A 21,459-nucleotide genomic window follows, 5' to 3' on the forward strand; every position below is an offset into this window, starting at 1 on the left:
AAATGAGCCAGTGTTTGTCAACACACAGTTAAATGTCAGAGTCCATCACTATATCTGTGTTGCAGGTGAGTTTAGTATAGACACACAGTTCCTACCATTCCCATGGAAAGTGTGGAGTGGAAAGGGGGTTTGTCATAATGGACGCTAACTTTCCCTACAACAAGCCTGGCACCCTGGCTTGGCAGCTTTATCCCTGATCCTGTACTCTGGAACTCTCTTGCTAACCTGTGTGTTTTACTGTTCCCTTGTCCATTTCACATTTCTACCCGTTCCCTTCTGAAAACCCTCTGTGCTTTGAGCATCCCAGTCCCCTACCCTCATCTCTAGGCAGTACCCTGGCCTTGCCCATCCTGGTTCTGACTTTCTCAGAAGCCAAGCATGTCTTCTCAAACCCCTGAGAGGCTGTGCACTTAGTCCTGTGTTCAGCCTGCCTGTCTGCCTCATCCTTAGTCCTGGTGCTCAGCCACGCTCCCAGGATGCTAGAGCAGGCCTCTAAGACCTTTCCCATTCATTTGCTGTCTGTGAGCTGTGCAACGCCCTAATGCTGGAGTGAAGCTTTTCTATCATGTCACCTGGCTGTGTTCTCTTGCTGAAGTGCTCCATGGAGTCCCCATTGCCTACAGGAGAAGCGCAGACTCTTAGGACACAGCCCATGATATGGCTACATCCTTGCCTTTGCGCTCTGTCCTATTGAGTTTTCTTTCTTCTCTACTTCCCAACCTTTCTAAGGGTTCACTGCAACCCATCCTGCACCCCACTTTCCCTCCCTACAGTGCTCGCCCACCCTGCCCTGAGGCTGCCTGGCCAGTGCCCAAACCTTACAATAGTAGGAGCAAGCACAAGCAGAGCATGTGTCACTTGGGAACTTTTAAATTATAAAAGAAAAAGACAACTGGTTAAAGTGACAACAGATGTCTTTAGTTCACATATCCTAAAAGTCTGGAAATACACAAGACTGGATCCATTGCCTGACAAGGGTCACCCAGTGCCTCATTTCTCTCCATCCTCCCCATCCAGCTTTGATGCCTATTGCAAGCTCCCGACCTCTTGGATGAGGCGTATGAGACTCTTTCCCCAAGCAAGCATCACTTTTCATCTGCTTTGCCCAGCTTGGGCCTCAGGCTATCTCTCAACTCATTTCCATGATCCAGGAAAGTAGCTTTGCAACTTGATTTACTCATTCAGAGCTTCTTCTGGTGCAGTCTTCTCAACCTTTCTAATGCTGTGAGCCTTTACTACAGCTCCTCATGTTGTGGGGACCCGCCAACCATAAAAGTATTTTCGTTGCTACGTCATAACTTTAATTTTGCCACTGTTATGAACCATAATGCAGATATCTGTGTTTTTAAGTGGTCTTAAGCAACCCGGATAAAGGAATCATTCTACCCCTGAAGAAGGCTTGACCTCCAGGTTGACAACCATTGTTCTCAAGACTAAGGCTTGTATTGTTTTTTTCACCAGTTGCTGTTGTGCATAGCAGTGGTCTGTGGGCAAGAAACAGTGCTAGCCTTCCTCAAAGGAAGCCCAGCATCCCATCCTTTGCAGTTGAATACATTGAAGAACCCTCCTCCATTCCAGGCCCTTTCACACCGCATTTTCCACTGAGTGAAGTCCTTTATCCCCAGAGCTGGCGTGGTCTCTGCCATGTCAACCTTTACTAAAAAGTGTGTGATTGAATAAAGAAAACCCATTTCGCTTGCTTTAATCCCCAAATGTGCCCTTGTCTTCACCCTTGGCAGAAGATTTTTTTGCCTTCTCAGTAACTGAATTTATAGAACCCCAAGTGAATAACTTCAGTTTTACTTTTAAAATGTGTCTGTTTTGGTCTCACTAGGGGCGAAGCTGGTGTCCACATTGTCTTTCTCATCTTGACATTATCACTGACAAACCTCCTTCGACTGTATTTTCATCAGCCCTCATCTCTCAGCCTCTCATGTCACCTCTCTGTGTTCCCTCTGAAAGGTTCATGTCTTGAATGCTTGGCCCTGGGCGTGTCATATGGACAGGAGACCTTTATGAGGTAGAACCTACTGGGAAGTAATTAAGTTATTAGAGATGCCATCTTCACAGGAGAGAAGGTGTGTTCAGAATGGTGTGGCCATATGCAGGATGCTATCTGTAAAAGGGTTTTCTGAATTTCTTATGGGACCTTAGGTCCTATTGGAGTGAATTGTTATTTATAAGAAAGGAAGAAAGAAAGAAAGAAAGAAAGAAAGAAAGAAAGAAAGAAAGAAAGAAAGAAAGAAAGAAGAGAGAAAGAGAAAAGAAAGGAAGAAAGAAAGAAAAGGGAAGAAAGAAAAAAGAAAGAAAGAAAGAAAGAAAGAAAGAAAGAAGAGAAAGAAGAGAAAGGAGAGAGAGAAAGGAAAGACAGAGAGAGAAAGAAAAGACAGAGAGAAAGAGATGGGGGGGGGGGGAAGAGAAGAGAAGAGAGAGAACTATCCTGGCCCCTGAATCCCTCTGATTTTCTAGTTCACCATGAACTCTATTCTGCACATGCTCTATCCACTGTGACCATTCACCATGAATTCTATTCTGCACATGCTCTATCCACTGTGACCATTCACCATGAGGCCAAGAGATGTTCTCACTTGGATCCCCAGCCTCCAAAACTGTGAGCCGCACAAACTTCTTATGCTAAAGAATTACTCAGCCTTAGGTACTTTGTTGGGACAATGTAAAGTACTCCAACATCATATTTTCACGATGGATAGATGGGGGGAGGGGAGTGATGTTGGATAATGGTGCTGCTGATAGGGATGCTGATGCTGATGCTGACAAAGTTTGTGTGTGTGTGTGTGTGTGTGTGTGTGTGTGTGCGCGCGCGCACCCATGTGGATTGTATGTGCAGGGGTGTATGTACACCTATACATGTGAGCTGAGGCAGAAGAGGACATTGAGTGTCCTGTTCTCTTACCACCCTTATCTCTGGAAACAATGTCACTCATTGAGCCTGGAGCTAGGCTAGCAGCCAACAAACCCCAATGATTCTACTGTCCCCACCCCCACAGTGCTTGGATTGCAGGTGTGTGTGACCACACCTGGCTCTTTAGGGGAATACTGGGGGTCTGAACTCAGGTTCTTGTGCTTATGTAGCAAATATTGATACCCAAACAAGCATCTCCCAGCCCTTGGTTCACTACCGTTATCTGGTAAGCTTATTGCTCTAGTCAATTGCTAGTCTCCTGTGGACTTTCGCTGGGGATGCTTGATAACCTGTCCAGACAGCCAATGGGTTTATGATTTTAGGCAAAGAAAGAAAAATAAATCCTGCAAGAAATGAGGGGCTGCTTTGGTATCTTGTCCTCACTTCAGATCTCACCGCTGTGGTCTTGGTATCCCAGCTCTTCTTTCTCTGTGCAGAGAACCATAAGCTTTCAGGGCCGTTTCCTGAAGCCTTCCGGGGTTGTTTTGAGAACTGAGTTTGCCTTCTGCTCTGGTTCATCAGCAAATCCTATGTGAGATCCAGATCTCTGATACAAGCATTTCTGCCCTCTGCCTCTATCTTTGGCCTCTTGGTGACAGAGTCAGATGGCCGGGCAATCCTTGAGGAGAGCTGGCCTCTGGATGATCCCACCCCTGGTTGCTTTCCTGTGTTGTTCTGCAGTGAGCATTCTGTTGTAGAACAGTGCTGTGGTACATCGGGGTGGTATAGGTCCTTCACCTCTATCACTTCCCACCCACACAGGAAATACCATCACAGCTTAGCCCTGTTAGCTCAAATGACAGCCTAGGAAATTACTGTTCCCTAAAGGGAAAAAAAATTCTTAAGGTAAAGAGTTTATGCAAACCAGTAGTCTTTAAAGGGATTTGAAATAACTAACCTCTATAAACAGTTGCTGCAAACAGTGTTTCCTCCCTCTCTGACTCTCTAGGGGTCACGCTTAGGCACTGGCTTTCTTTAAAGCTCCCTAGGTGACATCAATGTGTAGTCAGGTTACAGAATCTCTACTGCAGCCAAATCTACCAGTGCTCAGAACTTCTGCTTGAGCAGAGTTTATCTCCCTGTCATTTTCTCTCCCCCCCCCCCGTTAGCATTTACACATCCAGGTTAGACTGCACAATCTTTTTATTTTTAATTTTTTATTGGTTATTTTATTTATTTACATTTCAAATGTTATCCCCCCTTCCTGGTTTCCCTTCCACAAACCCCCTATCCCACCCCTCTCTCTCCCCTGCTTCTATGAGGTTGTTCCTCACCCACCCACTCCCACCTCACCGCCCTAGCATTTCCCTACACTGGGGCATCGAACCTTCACAGGACCAAGGGCCTCCCCTTCCATTGATGCCGGATAAGGCCATCCTCTGCTACATATACAGCTGGAGCCATGAGTCCCTCCATGTGTACTATTTGGTTGGTGGTTTATAGACTGCGCAATCTTGCACCTGCTGATACTTCTTGGTGTCTGTTTCCCTGAATAGCCTCTTTTTTTTTTTTTTTTCGAGACAGGGTAGCCCTGGCTGTCCTGGAACTCACTTTGTAGACCAGGCTGGCCGCGAACTCAGAAATCTGCCTGCCTCTGCCTCCTGAGTGCTGGGATTAAAGGTGTGCACCACCACTACCCAGCTCTGAATAGCCTTTAAATCAGTTTTATTTTGTTCTGTCCTCTACCTCATATGGTTCCCATCCATGGCCAGATATGCCCCTGCTGTGTATACCCTGGCTCTTTGAACTCCCTGAGTAGGGAGAGAGTGGCAAGCACATGTCATAAGCATCAGTGAGAAGATAAAGATGCCAGTGTCTAGGTGAAGAGCTAATGCTAAGCACTGGACCACTTGACCTGCTCCTTTCTGGAAAGTACTCAGCGGTAGTTCTGGTTTCTGCCCTTCTGTTTTCAGGTTTTAGGGGTGGTAAGCTGCACAGTCTCCATCTTGGAGGACTTCCTCGTGCATGAATTTGGTGGCCTTTGCCATACTCCTTTTTGTGCTCATGAGGGGAGCTCATATTTCTTCTGATTGCTCGGCTGGCAGCTGGATCAAGAGACCCAGAAGCGACCACCTGACTTAGGAACCTGCCAGGAGCCATGTGATAAAGACTGAGAGACAGTTAAAAATACAACCTGTAGGAGGCGCTCTCTGACGTGGTTCCCTTTCAAGGTGCACTCGGACTTTAATTTACTGGTTCCCGCCTGGTTTCTGACCCTGTCTTCCCAGTCGTCTTGTTGGTTTAGTGCTGGTTTAGGCCCACAAAATAAAAGACAGCCTGCTTCAGTTTCTGTTGCTTTGAGGAGACCCAGCCTCTTCTCCTGCTCTTTAGCGCAGGCAGCGGATCCTTCCGGGAATGCTTCTCCGTGGTCTGTGTCCTGGCCGTTTCATCTCGTCCTTCCAACTCTTCTCTCTTCCTTGCGCCCCAGGCTCATTGCTCTCCACCCAATCTTACATGCCGAGGATTCCAGTCTCTTTGTAGCCCCAGCCCCTTTCTAAAACCCATATTCATATATCTATCGGTGCAGACATTTCAGGATGATAGCCGCATATGTACAATCTTGATGTTACACGTTCGTGCCGGGCTTCTGTTCCACGAAATTCCCACAATACTTCGGGTTCCTAATTGTGACTCCTCCGTGAGTTTTCTTTATGTTCTGTGTCCCACACCTATCTCTTTAATACAGCGTAGACGGACACATTCTTCCTTGCAAGCAATTTTCCCCCCACTTGAGGCTGAGGTTGGCTGGTAAAAGCTCACACACACACACACACACACACACACACACGTTGGATTTCTCTTGTCCTGAACTCTGCGTGAATTTTCTTCTTAAATTTGAGAAAATATTTTTTAATATCTTTAGTCCCTCTGCTTAGTCTGTCTTTTGTTTTGTTTTTGGTATTTGTTGTTGTTTTTTTGTTTTGTTTTGTTTGTTTTGTTTTTGAGATAGGGCTCTTTCTATATATAGCCCAGAGTGGCTTCCATTTCTTAGGGTCAAGAAATCCTCCTGCCTCAACCTTTTTGGTGTTGGGGTTACGTGTGAGCACACTGTGCAAGGCCATGATCAGTCTTACTGAGAGATCTCAAGAAAAAGACAAGTCTCAGAAAAAACTACTTACACTTCGTACTAGTTTTCAGGGTAACGATTTAACATTCTTAGGAATGGAACAAAGAGTATATTAAGAAAATAATGATAAATAGCAGTTTAAAAATATATTAAGCCACTGAGAACAAATATATTGGCTCATGGCCTATAGTACCAGCACTTGAGAGACTGAGTGAGGCAGGACACTGACAATCTGGGCTACAACCTGAGACTGTTTCAAAACAAAAACACAAATTAAAACAACAAAATGATAACAACCTCCCCCATCAATCAATTAATATCAATCAATCAATAAGTAAATAGAACAAAGTCACAGAGCGATCAGTATCTATGAAAATACTTTAATCTTAAATATGTTCTCAATCTGGAAATAACTAATAAGCATATTTAGTTCATATAAATGCTTCTTGCCCCTTTATTTCCTTTGCATCCCGTTCCCTGACCCACCTCCAGTTCTTACCTAATGCAGCCTTTAACACATATGCCCTATATACCAAATGCTAGCTTTGGTTTATGACCTGGGCCAACACACACATCTTACCTAATTATCTAAGTATGCGTTAGTGACCTTATCCCGACAGTAAGGGAAGCAAATGAAGACACACACGTGGAGCACCATCGGGGCACAGGCAGTAAAATGCCCGGATGCTGTTCATTTGTGTCTGACCTGTGCTGATTTATTAGCATGCGGTCTCCATACGTTAGGGCAGGAGCCAGCGACTGCTCGGCTGCCTGCAATCGCTAACCCCCTGGTATTTGCAGACTCAGGCTGCTACTGTTCACAAGGTCTTGGCCACGGCGCATTCGTTTCTCTCACTTTATTACCATCACATCTGATTCCAATTTGCTACCAAATTGAGTTTCCCATCCCGAGCCTGACATTCAAGCCGTCAGGTGGATTAGCTCCTTCAGCTTGGTTAGCATGGTGGCTCCAGGTCAGCTGACAGTGGCCCCATTAAATGTCCTCTGCTCCTCATCCTGGAAGCTCAGGTGCCGTCCTGTGGTGCAGGGGAGTTGCGTGGGCCACTGTAACCTTTCTTCTTATTTAGAGCTCGTAATTCTAGGCCTACTGGAAAGGCTTCTGATTAAAAACAGAGTTGGTTCTTATCCCCTTATCTTGACTTTTCAGCAGCTTTTTCAGAGAGCAAAACAACCAGGGGTTGTTTCAAGGACTATGATTGATTGAGCCCTCAGTTCCCCACTTGGCCTTTCCCGCTTCTGTCTTCCGAGTTCTCTATTTGCATAGATAGTTGATATAGCATCGGATTTATTACTCGCTTGCTCTTACTAATAATGCCTCTGGTATCATCTATGCTGCCGTCTGAGCAAGTTTCTGCCAGAGCAGTGGTAACCTTTTAGGCTCTAGGCCTTTTGCTGAACAAGGTGTGTCAGTTCTTTCCCAAAAGACACAATCTAATGAGTTATGACTTTTAGGAAATCGTTAAAAAAAAAAAGCCAAATACAAAACTAATTTCTAGTGTTTACTTAATCAAAGATTCATATACAGAAAATTGTTCATTGGTTTTCTGTGTGCATTTCAGCCCCTGAGGAGACTATCCTGGTTAAAGACTGTCTTCTTGTTATCGGCAGATAAAGGTGCATCTCTGTTTTAGATCAGGAAGCCAGCTTCAGCAAGCACTGTAATATCTTGGTAGATAATCAAAGATTCAAGGGGGGATGTAAAAACAAACAGAGAGAAAGCGTTTGCTATGGGGGAGTAGGGCGCTTCATTTCTTAAATTATTGATTGTTCCACCCCGCACTAACTAGTGACATATTGTGCTAACTCCGTATGGGAACGTATTTATAAGTTAGCAGGGAGATCTCTCTGTCTAAAGCCCTCGCCACATATCTTCCTTGCCCCTCCTTGGCTGCTCTCAAGGCCGTTTTCTATACACTGTGCTAGAGTAAATTGCACTGTTCAGAAGTGATGGCTGAGGCCGTTGCCCATGACAAACATTCAGGATCCAACAAAAATAGAGGGCAGGCAAGGTGAGTGTGGAGCGGGGGTGGGGGTGGGGTGGGTATGGGGGGGGGGGTGGGGACACCTTTCCATAGAAGATGCTCGATGGCTCAGGCTTCTGAGAAACACCAATAAGTGAGCACTCTAGGGCTGAATGGCCAAATTCAGACTCTTCCCAATTTGTAGTGTACTGAATTTTAAGTCGGCCTGGGACTCATGGCTCCTGGTTCTTTAATTACTGTCATCCAGTAATCCATCGGGAGTGGGGTCTGTAGAAGGTCTGTAGTGGATGGACTATGTATGTCTGAGTAGGGATTTTGTGTGTGGTTCGTTTGCTTACTTGGCTGCTGGTGAAGGGTTTTGTGGTTGTTTGTTTGCCTCTCTGTGATTCTGGAGATAATGATCTTAATTTGAGGTAAGTGTGAGAGCGTACTTCAGAACTATAAACACTCCGGCCATTGTGGCTGTCTGGTTACCTTTTAGAGGGTCATTAACCTACTTTCCAATACCTAAGAAAGAAACGCCACTTGTTTTGAGAAGTAATTCCAGAAGAAAAGCCAGTTGCAGGCTCCCTTTCAAATAAGAGAGTGTGATGTTGGGTGTGTGTAGCGTTTTGCCTGAATGTGTTTCCTTGGAGGGTAAGTTGACCTGACTTAGTAATCAAATTGCCCTTTCGGTTCACCTTTCAGCTCATTAGAACGCTCCAGACTCTCTCCTGCTTCTGTCTATTGCTGGTCTAAACAGGCCCCCCAGTCCTTCAGACTTTCCTCAGTCATAGGACAGTGCAACTCAGCTCAGGATTTCAATCAAGCGGCCTTGAGCAGATGGAACGGTTTTAGGCTTTCAAATCAAATCAGCTGTTTGCAGTATAAATTTCCCCTTCAGACCTCTTTTCCACACACAGCAAGGGTGGTGTTGGGAGGGGTCCAACATAAAATTATGCCATCAAAGTCTTTGGTGTCTAGACAAGGCCAAATCAAGGCCAAGTCTGATAATGTCCATTGGCATTAGTCAGTGTTCCGGTGACTTTGGCTGGTGTGGCATCTCCCATGTGTGTTTTCTCTTTTCTTTTGCAGAAGGAGCTGAGCCTCCCCCGAAGAGGAAGTCTGTAAGTACAAGGACTCTCTTTCTTCAATCTCTTTTTGCCTTGTGTGTAGTGTGGTCATTACTGGCGATTGTAATGTGGTCGTTTGATGGCGACTGAAAGATTAATGAATCAACAGACAACATGAATTTATTTATAAAAGGCAAAGAGTAATGATCTTATTGTAATTTGCTGGATCTGTGTGTGAAAACTCTTACTAACTCCTAGGAGGAGCTTCAGTTTTACAAATTCAGCTATATAGCTAAGCAAAAATTGTGATTTGATCTGCAGCTAATACAACGTCTCCTGAGTCAGGAGTTAATGTGTTTCCAGATATTCTTGGAATCTGTGGTTGCTCTCTGTTACAGATGTTTTGACACTTGCATGGATGAAGTCTTTGAGTGAGCTACACTTGCTGCTGTTAGATCCACTCTTGTTGTAATGGTGCCCATAACACTCTTGGAGTAAAACGACAGATTAGCAGACCTTGACTTGATTCTTGGTATTATGTCTCCACCTCTCATTTTTAAGGCTAATTCTATACTTGTGCAGATCATAGTTTTATTCATTAGCCATTTCCAGCGTGAACTTGTTCTTTAAGACTTTCCTACCTGTAGGATGCTTTCTTATCATTAGTACTATAGAAGAGCTGAATTTGAATTTTGGGGATTTTTTTAAATCAGGTTTGTGTTGAAGTCTGTGGTACAGTTCCTCCTAAAATAGGGTATTTAAGATAAGATTGGCTAATCTCACTGTGGATGAATAAAAAACGATATGTTGACTATCTTCATCTTTTGGTGAAACCCAAACAGCATAATTTGTGAACTTTTAAAAAACTTTGTTTGTTGTTTGTTTTTATTTGTTTTGGTTTTGTTTTGAGACACAGTTTCTTTATGTACCTTCAGGTATCCCCGGCTGTCTAGACCATTTTATTTCTTAGACTACCTGGTGGACAGTTGATGACTTTTGCCGCGACAGACTCCAGCTCCTAGACTCCCTCCCTAGCTGGAGATGAACGGCCCCATCCTTCATTCGGAAGTGGCCCTTAGGATTCAATGCTTTCCCTTTCTGTGTCATGGTTAGGACCCCGTTCCCCAAACTCAAACTTGTGATATATTTCTCATCACAATGAGAAATCAGAAGTGAAGAAACTAGAAAAACTACATGAAACCCCTTTGCAGGCAAGCAGGCTTATTTTCTCTATACTTTTCTCTGATACTTTATTTGAAAATCTTAGAAATTTGGTCACGTTTTGTTTTGGCCTTTTTAGTAATTCTCCATAGCTTTGTTAGTATATTTCCAATAACTATCAAAAGCTCGTACGAATTAAGCAATTAAATGTATCATACCTGTTTAAGAGCTAAATGTTAAAAAAAAAAAAAGAACTAAATGTTGCTTTCACAGTGAGGTCTGAGTTCTGTTAATTTTAGCTGATAGCCATGAATCGATGTGAAGAGGGAGAAAATATATACATTCCTTCACTTGAGAAAAATAAAATCATATTTTTTAAAAAAGGATAATGAAATAAATGTATTTGGAGCCTGAGTCTTGAATTATATAGAGCATTTAAGGTCCCTTCCCTAATAAAAACCAATTGATTTATTGGGTGGCAGAATGAAACAGGTGGGGCAGGTTAGCACAAGGCCTCTGATTTCAGTGAATTTTGTGAAAATTAATATTTCCAAATGAATCAGCCCCCAAATAAACACAGTTTTATATTGACTACAGTCACTCTCAAAGAATTAACTGTGTCTGATAATATAGCTGTTTAGAACTCCCACAGTCTTCACCATCCTCAGTGAATGCTACACAGAAGGTCAGTAATTATTCTCTGCATGCACAGCGTTTTATGATACCAGGAAAAAGAAATGCACTTAAAAACAGTGGCAGGCTCATTTTAACACAAACCTAATGGAAGAAGACAGCATAGCTTTTGGAGGTGCTGGCTTCAGCCAGTGTCACAGTATATGATTGTTCTGTTAGCACTTTCTCACCTTGTGTGCTGTGAAAAATGTCTCCTAGCAAGTGCTTTGAACTTCGCAGGAAGACTGGGCCATCTCTCCAGCTCCCTGCTGTTGGGTTGAGCCTTCTTACTTCCCAGGTTAGCTTGGAGGGCACAGTTTAGGCTTTACTGTCCTTGGCTCCCAAAGTCACTAGACTGAGCTTGTCAGAGGGGCTGTGCCTCAGAGGGAGTCACTTTGGCTTGACATATCTATCTGCTGCTTCTAATTTGTGCATCTTGAAGTTTTTATTTTAGAATTGCATTTCCGTTGCTTTGAAACTTATAGAATCTGTTAGCCTTGTTTGAAACGTTTGAGTTTTGTTTTGAATGTGCTAAAAATAACTTTTATATGTGCAGTCCAAAAACCACACATATGCCACTCTTAAAAATAAAATTTTCATGAATAAAAAAAAGAAAATATGCTTTCTTATGATTGAGAGATTATAAAAGCAAACAATTTCTAGACCATCTTATTTAGTTTTCTAATTTTTGCAGTCATTTTGCAGGGCACTTGAATGAAGACTGTATGGCCTTATATAAAGTTAAAAAGGTGCCGGAGTTGATGAAAACCTTTACTCAGTAGTGCAAAGAGCAAGAGGCAAGAAAAGCCAAGGGACCTGCCTTCTAGGCAAAGATGTTACTGGATAAAATGTGACCTCAGCTAAGTTTCCCCTGAGGCTCCCAGTACTCTAATCTTCTTTAAGGCCTCAAATCTTATCTCTGTGCCAGCTTGCTGTATTAGGTGGATTTTAGCTTCGCTTTTCCATTCAACGAAGGCTTTGGATCTCCGATTCTCAGAGCAGTCTTTTCCTCCCGTTTCTTTGGAGCTTAAGTTACCACACTCCCTGTGCCATCTCTCCTTGCAGTCTATTAGAATCATAGTATTGTTATAGCTATGCAAAGGGGTACTATATAGAAGGTTAACTCTCGAGACAGATATGTTGATGTACAAGTCCCAGAGAGAAGGCAACACTTTCATTGTGAAATGTAAAATAACGTAACAAAATTCCGAGGTTTCTGAATACCCTCACCATAGAAGTGTGAGGCAGGCATGGGGAGCAGCTTTGTGTGAAAGTTGCTACTATAGAAAATGACAGAGATGCCATTTATGTGGCTCTTATAGGGAGGAGCTTCATGTATCATTAATGTGGCTGTAGTGCTAAGTACACAGGCATACATGCAAGATATTATATCTTCTATGACTTAACTTACTTGAGTGTATGAAATTGCAATTCAGGCTTTGAACCAAACCCTTACCTAAGGGTAAAAATAGCTTAAATAGATATTTTAAGACTCTATTTCAAATATCAGGGTGCATCATAACTGTATTTTATTTCTTGATAGTCTTTTGATCTCCTGATGAAGATTGCCGCAAATGACTGCAGTTTTATAATACTTGAAAAGCCCCTGTGTTGGACACTATCGGCTAATGCCAGAGTGTACACTAAATTGTGTGCTTAGGTTTCAGGATTCTTAAAACTGCTTCTGATATGCTGCCGGGAGGTAGGCAAGGAGAAAAATGAGATCATTGTGTTTACGGTGATGAATTATAACTTTGAGCTTCAGAACTTGATTCTGGCTGTTCTCCCTGTCAAGCAGGGTGCCTGGTACAGGAATATCTCCAGTACGCTGTTTATGGAATAGACACAAACAAGGCTGCCTTCCACTAGTCAGGTAACCCCTTACAGAATATACGTATTGGGCTGGATCTCTGTAGCCCCCTTCACCAAGCCTGTCTGCTGGGACAGAGATCCTCTGGCACAGTGGCAGATTCCAAGTCCTTGCTGTCATCAAGTCAGCCTGGGACACACATACTCTCCTGACATGATTTTTATTTGGCTGGTCACCTCTCTCTCTGTTGGCATTGCTGGTCTCCTACTGAGGACTTGCCTGGCATTTTAAAATAGAAAGCTGTCCCTAGGGAGCTTGTTTTTAGGCAAAGAAAGTGGAAAAGATGGAAAAGGCAAAGATCTGAGCTGATGGACAGTGCAGAAGAGAAGCTGGGCATCTCTGACAGCTACCACTTATTCTAAAAGGCCCCTTTGTGCTTTGTTAATTGCCTAAATAAACAGCTCCCCAGGACAGAGGCTTTTAATTTATTTTATTTATATTTATGGAATTCCCTAGAGTGCTTGTGTAGTGTTTATGCCTTGGTGAGAAGAGCAGGAACTTGGCTAGAGCCAGTTCTTCCCACCCCTCCCCTCCTACTTTTTAAAATGGGCTTTCACATTTTTCAAAAAAGCAAATGAAAACTGTACTGTCTATTCTTAGCAATAGGTTCTCCCTTCTACTTAACATGCTTTTCCCTCTACCATGTTTAATTGTGAGCTTTGTCGTGTTCCTGCGTGGAGCCTTGTGGGCCTGCGAATCCATAACATCATTGCGCTGACCCTTTTGTTCCCGTAGAAGCAGTGGAGGATACTTGGGTAGTTTCTCAACTCTGTATTCTTTGTCCACACAAGCTTTAGGGATGGGCTTTAGGGGTCCCAGCATCAGGAAGCCAAAGCAGTAGCAGCTCCTAACATGTATGGACGCTCTAGCGGGAGATGTGCACATGCCAAAGAATGGCGCCTGAGAGTAAGATGCAGCACCTTGTTCTATTTTAGTTTCTTGATGTAGCAACAACACTGGCATATCTTCACCAACTTCCATTTATTCTCTCTACACCCTTTCCCTTCCTAGTTCTGAAAGTAGCTATAGCCCACTAGTGCTGGCCATGATAGATATATGTTAGGAGTGTAGATAGACTGAGATAGGCCAGAAGGAAGCTCAGCTCCTCATCTCTATGTAGACAGAGTCCATCTCCATCCCACCTCCTCTGATATTCCCAAGAACCATCAATGCATTCATGTGGCTCTTGAAGATAATTCCCTTCAATGCTGTACTTACATGTGCCTGCCTTGGGGTATAGCAGAAATCTCATTAATGGGAGACTTCTGGTGGGCTGGTCACCTGACTGCTGTTTTAGGTTAAAAACATGGTCTCTGGCTACCTGAACATGCTAGGTTTGGCCACCCAGCCCAACATGCCAGTTAGGTAGCCAAGTAATCATAAGAAGCAGAAAGGACTTGTTCACTGTAGCCATTTTGGAAGTATAAACACATAAAGGAGCCATTGGCACCTCAAGTTGTTCCTGGGTGTCTGTTCTTTGCATGTGGTTCTCTATGAGAGTACTGCACATCATAGCGTTTTATATCCCCGATACCTCTGCTAAGACTCTAGTCACCTAGAGATCCCCAGAGTGGGCCAGAGGGAGTACCTACACCCAGAGTGGTCCAGAGAGAGCACCTGTCTTGTCAGAGTCCAGGAATCCCTCATGCTGATGCACCTGCAGCAGGGGGCGTTGCTATAGCCGTCAGACTTTCAGCCTCCACTAATCCAGTCATCTTGGACAAAAATGCTAATGCATAAGGCATTTGAGAACACATTGGTTCAGAGTGTACACCCCAGATCATCATCATGTCTTATATTTCCATTTTCAAAGGGCTAGTCAGCTAGAATTCTTTCTAGTGAGCCACAAGACAGTACAAACTTAGTATTTCACTGTAATTCTATAATTTACAGTATAGATCTCCTAGACACACTTGTTTTTCTGTGTACCATAATATCCCTTGGTAATCTCCAACACAGAAATTATAGGGTTCATGCTTTCTTGTCATATCAGCAGATCCCTAAATAATTCAGAAGAGCTGCAGATTTGCCCAACAGAGCTCCCAAGGATAAGGCACCCAACTTGCTGTCTGATAACTAGCAAATTTAAATTGTTGAAAAGGAACCCAGACAGCTCCAAAAAGTCTCTAAACTAACTAAAAGGAAGGGCAAGAATGAAGGCACCCACCCATGCTGGGGAGGACAGATGAGTCCTGATCAGCTTAGAGTCTTGCTTACACTTTCTGCAAAGGGCCCTTGCAGCCTTTATCTCTTGAGGGGAGCAGTCTTCCTCTAAAAAGATAAGCATTTCTTCACCAGTGTGAGGCCTCATTGATGGGCAGTTTCCCTCACCTGTGTGTGAGGTTTTGCTGTTGCCCTGTGCCTTCCACCAAAGTAAAGCAGGCAGAAAGATCCAAAATGAGGCACAGCTGTCATGCTTTTACTACATATTTGGGTGTCCTGTCGCTGCCTTTCAGCAAAAGTGTCCAGAGACAAGTCTACCAAAGGTTTGAGTAGACGTTGACAAGCCTTCGATATATGAATAGGTTAATAAATACGCACAAGGCAATAAACTTATTCCACTTCTTCCTGGCTGACTTCCTTACATCCAGGGATACGGTGTGGGAAGTGAGACCCACAGGGAGAGTGAGTGCTTAGGACCTTCAAAGCAGAGCAGAGTGCTGGTCCCTGGAGACCTGGGTGGAGCTGAGATTGCTGGACCTGAGGCTAGAGTGTGTCTTACAGAGGATACATTTGAATTCGCTGGACTGGATCAGGGCATTTCCGAGTTGGGAATTCCTCATTGTGAGACAAGCTAGGTGCTGATTTTCTAAGTCATTGAATAGGCTCTGGTGAATGCAATTCGTTATGTATAGTTCTGTGTACCTTTTTAAAAAGGCTTAAATTCAGAACATTATGCCTTGCCTGGTTGTTTCGAAAAGTCGTTTGGATAAAATGAGGTTATTTCCAGAATTCAGGGAGAGGGAATCACCTTGGTTTTGCAATAGATTTGAAAAAGATTTGTGAGATCTCCAGCAAGACGAAGGCAACATTTCTGGAAAGAGAAGAAAGAGGTTTTAATCCAAGCAAAATCAAAGGCATGCAAACCATATTTGGCTATGTTTTAAAACAAATTTATTTTCTCTATAGCACCCTCTACCCTCCCTCTCGCATAAATATTGAAGCAAGAATTTAAAATATCTAGTGTCAAAGCCAAAGAGAAGGCCAGTGTCATGTTGAATGTTAGAAATCCAAAAACAAAATGAAGGGGAAAAAAAAAAAAAAACCCAAACGAGTGTTGCATCTGAATTAGCATTTAAAGTGGCATGTTTATATGAAGAGAGAGCGAGTGGTGTAATATATCCCAGAGTAAAGAGAGGGATGTGGGCTTGGAGAATGTCAGCTACATTTATATATTCATGGAGTAGCCAGTGTGGCATTTGGCTTTCCTTCTCAGGCGTGAGTTTGTCTGCCCTGCAGTGATGGGAGAGGACGGTGGGAAAACAAAACAGTGGGGGTGGGGATGGGGTGGAGTGGCGTGGGTTTGTGCTTACCTTTGGAAATCAAGGAAAGACCTTCATTCTGATCCAGGGCAGAGGGTTGAGTTATCTTGGGAAGGTGTAGTTTAGGATCACCAAAATCCATATGTACTTCCAAACATGGAGGTTAGAATGTCGAGGTGGAGTGGGGGAAGCACGGAAATTCTTAAGGGGAATCTGAAACACCATTTCCAGCTGTGAACTACAATTTTTAGGTGAGCTTTGGGGTCTAGGTCGGTGAAGCCAGACCTTTGGGTCCTCAGATGCATGAAGGGAAGTTATGAATTTCGTGCTTACTAGAATAACACTAGCCAATTTGAGTCCAACAGAATCTGGGAATTGTTTTCCATAGGCAGTTCCTTTTCAGCTCCTAGTGTGAGCAAGGGGGCTGGGAGCAGAGAGATCTCTCACTAAAAGTTACCTTCTCCGCTCCGCTGATCTGCAGGAAATCACCAGATAGGGCTTTTTGGAGTATTGCCTGGATTGAATTTGGTCACTGCCCATTAACCAGCTCTGGGACCTCTGAAGGTTACGTCACGTCTCTGCACTTTGGTCTCTCATCTATAAGACGGAATATTATTCCATCCTGGTATTGTTCAGTGTGAAATTAGTATTTGTAAAGTGTTTGTGATTATGCCTGGCATACCTATGTGCTGTGTATTTGTTAAGTATTGGGAAATATAACAAGCCCAATGTAATTTAATTTATATGTAGCTGTTGGGTTAGCCAAAAATCTACCAAGTAGGCAGCAGAAGTAATCCTTCTCTTCTCCTCCTCCTCCTTCTCTTTTTCCTCTTCCCCCTCCTTTTCCTCTTCAAAAGACTTATTCTATTTTTTATGTGTATGAGTGTTTTGCCTATATGCCTGTGTGTATATGCCTGTGTCTGGTGCCCATGGAGGACAGAAGAGGGAATCAGATTCCCTGGGACAGGAGTTCCAGGTGGTTGTGAACCTCTCTGTGGGTGCCAGGAACTGATCTCAGGTCTTCCCTAAGAACACAAGTGCTCTTCACCAACCCTCCAGCCCTGAGGAAGTACTCCTAAAGCCACATCATTTTAGTCAGCATTTTCTGAGAGCCTGTTTTGTTAGATTTCTGAGAGCAGGCAGAGAGACTCGTGGATTTGGGTAGGACTTATACTGTACTTGCATTGGTCAACCTGGATAACCAGAGGCTTCTGCCTGTATAATGGAGACAGACACACTGCCATTATGTCACCAGAATGTGGGAGCCCCAGTGCTTAGTGGCTCCTTTCCCGGAATAATCAGTTTCTCCGCAGGACATTTTAAGGTCACTTCTTGGAACTGTGGTTTGAGACAGATAAGTGTTGAGAAAAATGGAAACATTGAGTCATAGGATTCAAAGCTGGGGAAATCTCTGAGAGAAACTTTATTTAAACTTGCTTCTTTTGATCAGTGATGAACTAACAATGTAGAAGGTTAGGGGCCTGTTGGGCTCAACCAGTAAAATTGATTCTGAAACATGAGCAGAATTTGGGGTCCCCCAACTACCAAGGTCTGGGGTGTGATCTTTTGATCTTGAGGCCAGCAAGCTTGAGTCTTAGCCAGACCATAGATAGTTGTTCTGTACGTATAAAGCTTGACATCGAACTCCACATTGTGGACCAAGCAATGGTAAGCTTCACAGCACAGCACCCATTTGGAATATTCTGGAGTGTCAGACAAGTTCTTAAAAGTTTCCACTTCCTCCCGCAGCTGTGGGAAAGCATCCAGCATCCACCAGGAACAAAGCGTACCCCAGACTGATAGCGAGGTCAGCGCTAGCTGCCCCAGTCGGGGATCTAGTGCCCAGCTGTGGTAACTGGCAGCTCCTGTATATAGTCATCATCTCACTAGACATGTGAGCAGTCCTGTGAATTCACTATTGTTCTCCTCTACCCCATTGTGTAGAAGCAAATTAGGCCCTTAGATGCACAGGCAGGAGCCAGGGAGAAGCAGGCTTCCCTCATGTCTGTGAGTGTCTCTTGAGGAGGCTTCAAATCCTTGTTCCTTATTCTCTGTGATGGCCAGGGAAAATCAAGTACTTTTGGGGTTTCTTTCTCTTCTTTTGTGCAGTCTCCTCTGAGATTTGGCTGGGATTTTTTTTTCATAAGTCTATACATACTTTGTCTTTTAACCTACTGTTATGCAAAGTGACTTCTTCTGGGTAAAACTGAGGCCATTCCTGTACTTACACATTAGAATGTAAGCATGCCCATGGAGCCCTTATTACTCCACACGCCTTCCTAGAGGCCCTCCAGGCCTGGATTCCCATCCCACAACATTTTCCCAGAGAACATTTTCTATCATTAGGAAATTCTGCACAGATAGGCATAACATAAGTGAGAAGAAAAGGTTTGACTTACCATATAAATGTGATTGCATATAGATATAAATAGGTAGCATCTCACATAGGAAGTATTTTTTAATATCTTAGAATGAAAAGTCTTTATGTTTATGTGTATATGTGAGTGCATGCATTTTTATACATGGGATACTGGCTGTGTGTGTGTGTGTGTGTGTGTGTGTGAGAGAGAGAGAGAGAGAGAGAGACAGAGACAGAGACAGAGACAGAGAGACAGAGACAGAGAGAGACAGAGAGAACATGTATATATAGACCAGAGATAAATGAAAAGCTTTTTTCTCTCAGACTTTTCCTTATTTTTTGAGACAAGATTCTCTTATTGAAGATGGAACACATAGAGATCTCTGGGCTGGCTAGTCAGCAAGGCCCTCGGATCCACTAACCAGTGCTGGGATTACAGGTGCCCAATACTACTTTAGGCTTGTATGTGAGTGCTGGTGACATGAACTCAAGTTTCTATGCTTACAGAGCAAGCTCTTTACCAGCTGAGCTGGTATGCCTCCAGTCCCTAGGTTGGAAATTCTAGTAATAAATTTAGATGTGTGTATAGAATTTAGGGAAATGATTTTTGAAATGCCTGTAATATAGTAATATAGTATTTGAGTATCTCGTAGTTACTTTTATGGAAATGTTCTTGCTTTTTTAAAACACATGTACACGTGCACACACACACACACACACACACACACACACACACAGAGAGAGAGAGAGAGAGAGAGAGAGAGAGAGAGAGAAATGCACACCAAACCAAATCTGTTATGTTAAACTGTTAAACTCTGGGAATTGCTCAGTTGGCTGACAGCATTGTCTCTGTCCAGTCTCCAGCACCATACAACCTCAGCCCTTAGGAAGGTGGAGACAAGAGGATAGGATGTCCGCTGTCATCCTCTGCTGAGTTCAAGGACAGCCAGGGCTGTGTAAAACCCTGCCCAAGAAAAGAAGAAGGAAAAAAAATGTAGGATGTCCTTTGTACCCATATTGCATAAGGAGAACCGATTACTAACCTTCAGTGTGTTAGAGAGAGCCATCGCATTAGCTTTGCTGAGACACCCAGTGCTGAGTCCCAGCTCCTTTACACATGGATTTCCATGGTAGCAGCCTTTAGTGTAGTAGTGGTGGATACATTTTTGATGAGACAAGTCAGCGTAGAGGCAGGGGTTAGCATTGAGATTTATTTATTTATTATTTTTATTTTTTTAAAGATTTATTTATTGTTATATGTAAGTACATTGTGGCTGTCTTCAGACACACCAGAAGAGGGCATCAGATCTCATTATGAATGGTTGTGAGCCACCATGTGGTTGCTCGGATTTGAACTCAGGACCTTCAGAAGAGCAGTCAGTGCTCTTACCTGCTGAGCCATCTCTGCAACCCCTGAGATTTATTTTTTAAGCAACGTAAGAGGGCACTTTTTTAAAGCACTCGGCAGGCACTATGCAACTTCCAGAAGTGTGGCCACTGTGAATAAGCGACACTGTGTATTTTCAGGGGATGGTCACCTACCTCTGGGTGGGCACAGGATGACAGGAGGGGGAGTGGGGGGGGGATGGGAGAATGAGAGTTGCGGGTGTTTCTGTTCCCCTTGGCCTCCTTGCTGAAGCTACACGTGCTCATATTTATTTACAGTGTCACATGAGTGTGTTCACCAAGGAGTTTGTAGTTCAGGGTACAAAGCAGTCTTTAGGATCGTAACAAATCAAGAGCCAGCCATGTGAAAGAATAAGCAAAAGGTTTTTTTTTTTCCCCCTCCTTTCTGTGTCTAGGGTAAATTAGTTTAAATGTTAAAACCAATTCTGGTGGGCTACAGAGCACTTGGAAGAGCTGAAGGGTGTTTGAAAACTGCACTTGACATCACACGCTGGGATGAATTAATAGACTGCTACGCAGGTTTCATGTCTTAGGGGAACAGTGCTGGCATTCTGAGGAATTATTTGTATGTTAATGTAGTTGATTCTGGTGGAATCACGGACATAAACTTTGGGTAAAACACACAACTTAATTATTATCCTTGAGAATTCAGGCTTCTTATTTTGACATCAGGTCTGTTTAGTTTCCATCTTTCCTTCTGTTCCTTGTGTATTTTGCTCCAGGTAGTTACATTATACATTGTAAGGAACATAGAATAGAAATGGCACTGGTTATCCTCGAAAATTTCTTTATTTATTCACTTTATATCCCACATTCCAACGCCCCCCCTTCCTCTCCTCTCTCCTCCTAGTCCCACCTTTACAAATCTCTCCCCCTTCCCCATTCCTTCCACTTTCCTTTTCAAGACAGTGTTTCTCTGTGTAACAGCCCTCAATGTCTTGGAACTCACTCTGTAGATCAGGCTGGCCTTACACTAAGAGATTTGCCTGCCTCTGCCTCCCATGTGCTGGGATTAAAGGTGTATGTCACTATACCTAGCTCATCTTTGCATATTTTAAGATGAGAATCATTGCAAATATCTTTGCTCAGCACTTCCAGAGGCTCTGCCAAGTCAGTCTACATACTAGCGCCCACCACATCTACCAATACAGGGCATCTATGCTGCATTATGTCATGTACCAAAGAACTGAGAGCTCTGTTGCTCTGGAGCTATTAACAGAATTTTAAAACAGCACATCTCTTCAATTGCTTCTTTTTCTGGAATCCCATGCAGTGTGAGCCAACTTCAGCTGTCTCAAAAACATGGTTACCCAGTAGGGTCACTCCTATGTGGTCTACTACCCCATAGTGATCTACCATCTGATCTACAGGTTTACTCTGTAGAGAAATGTTAATCCAGCAATTTGTGGCTACTCTGGATAGAATACAGACATACCCTTAGTCCACACCTTCAATCTCAAGCA

At 43.4% G+C, this 21,459-nt stretch overlaps 1 protein-coding gene across 8 annotated transcripts in view; it reads left to right on the top strand.

Annotated features, from left to right (window-relative positions):
• Mast4 (microtubule associated serine/threonine kinase family member 4) overlaps positions 1-21,459 on the top strand; it is a 593,693-nt gene that overhangs the window by 296,927 nt on the left and 275,307 nt on the right. For all 8 annotated transcript variants that reach the window (XM_085830879.1, XM_029468311.2, XM_085830875.1 and 5 more), the window contains one exon: positions 9,068-9,099. In XM_085830879.1, coding sequence (XP_085687005.1) covers positions 9,068-9,099 — 32 coding nt within the window. The remainder of the gene's footprint in view (positions 1-9,067; positions 9,100-21,459) is intronic.

The sequence above is a fragment of the Mus caroli genome, unplaced genomic scaffold (assembly GCF_978045245.1).
Source record: "Mus caroli unplaced genomic scaffold, Mus_caroli_1 scaffold_15, whole genome shotgun sequence".
NCBI classification, from domain to species: domain Eukaryota; kingdom Metazoa; phylum Chordata; class Mammalia; order Rodentia; family Muridae; genus Mus; species Mus caroli.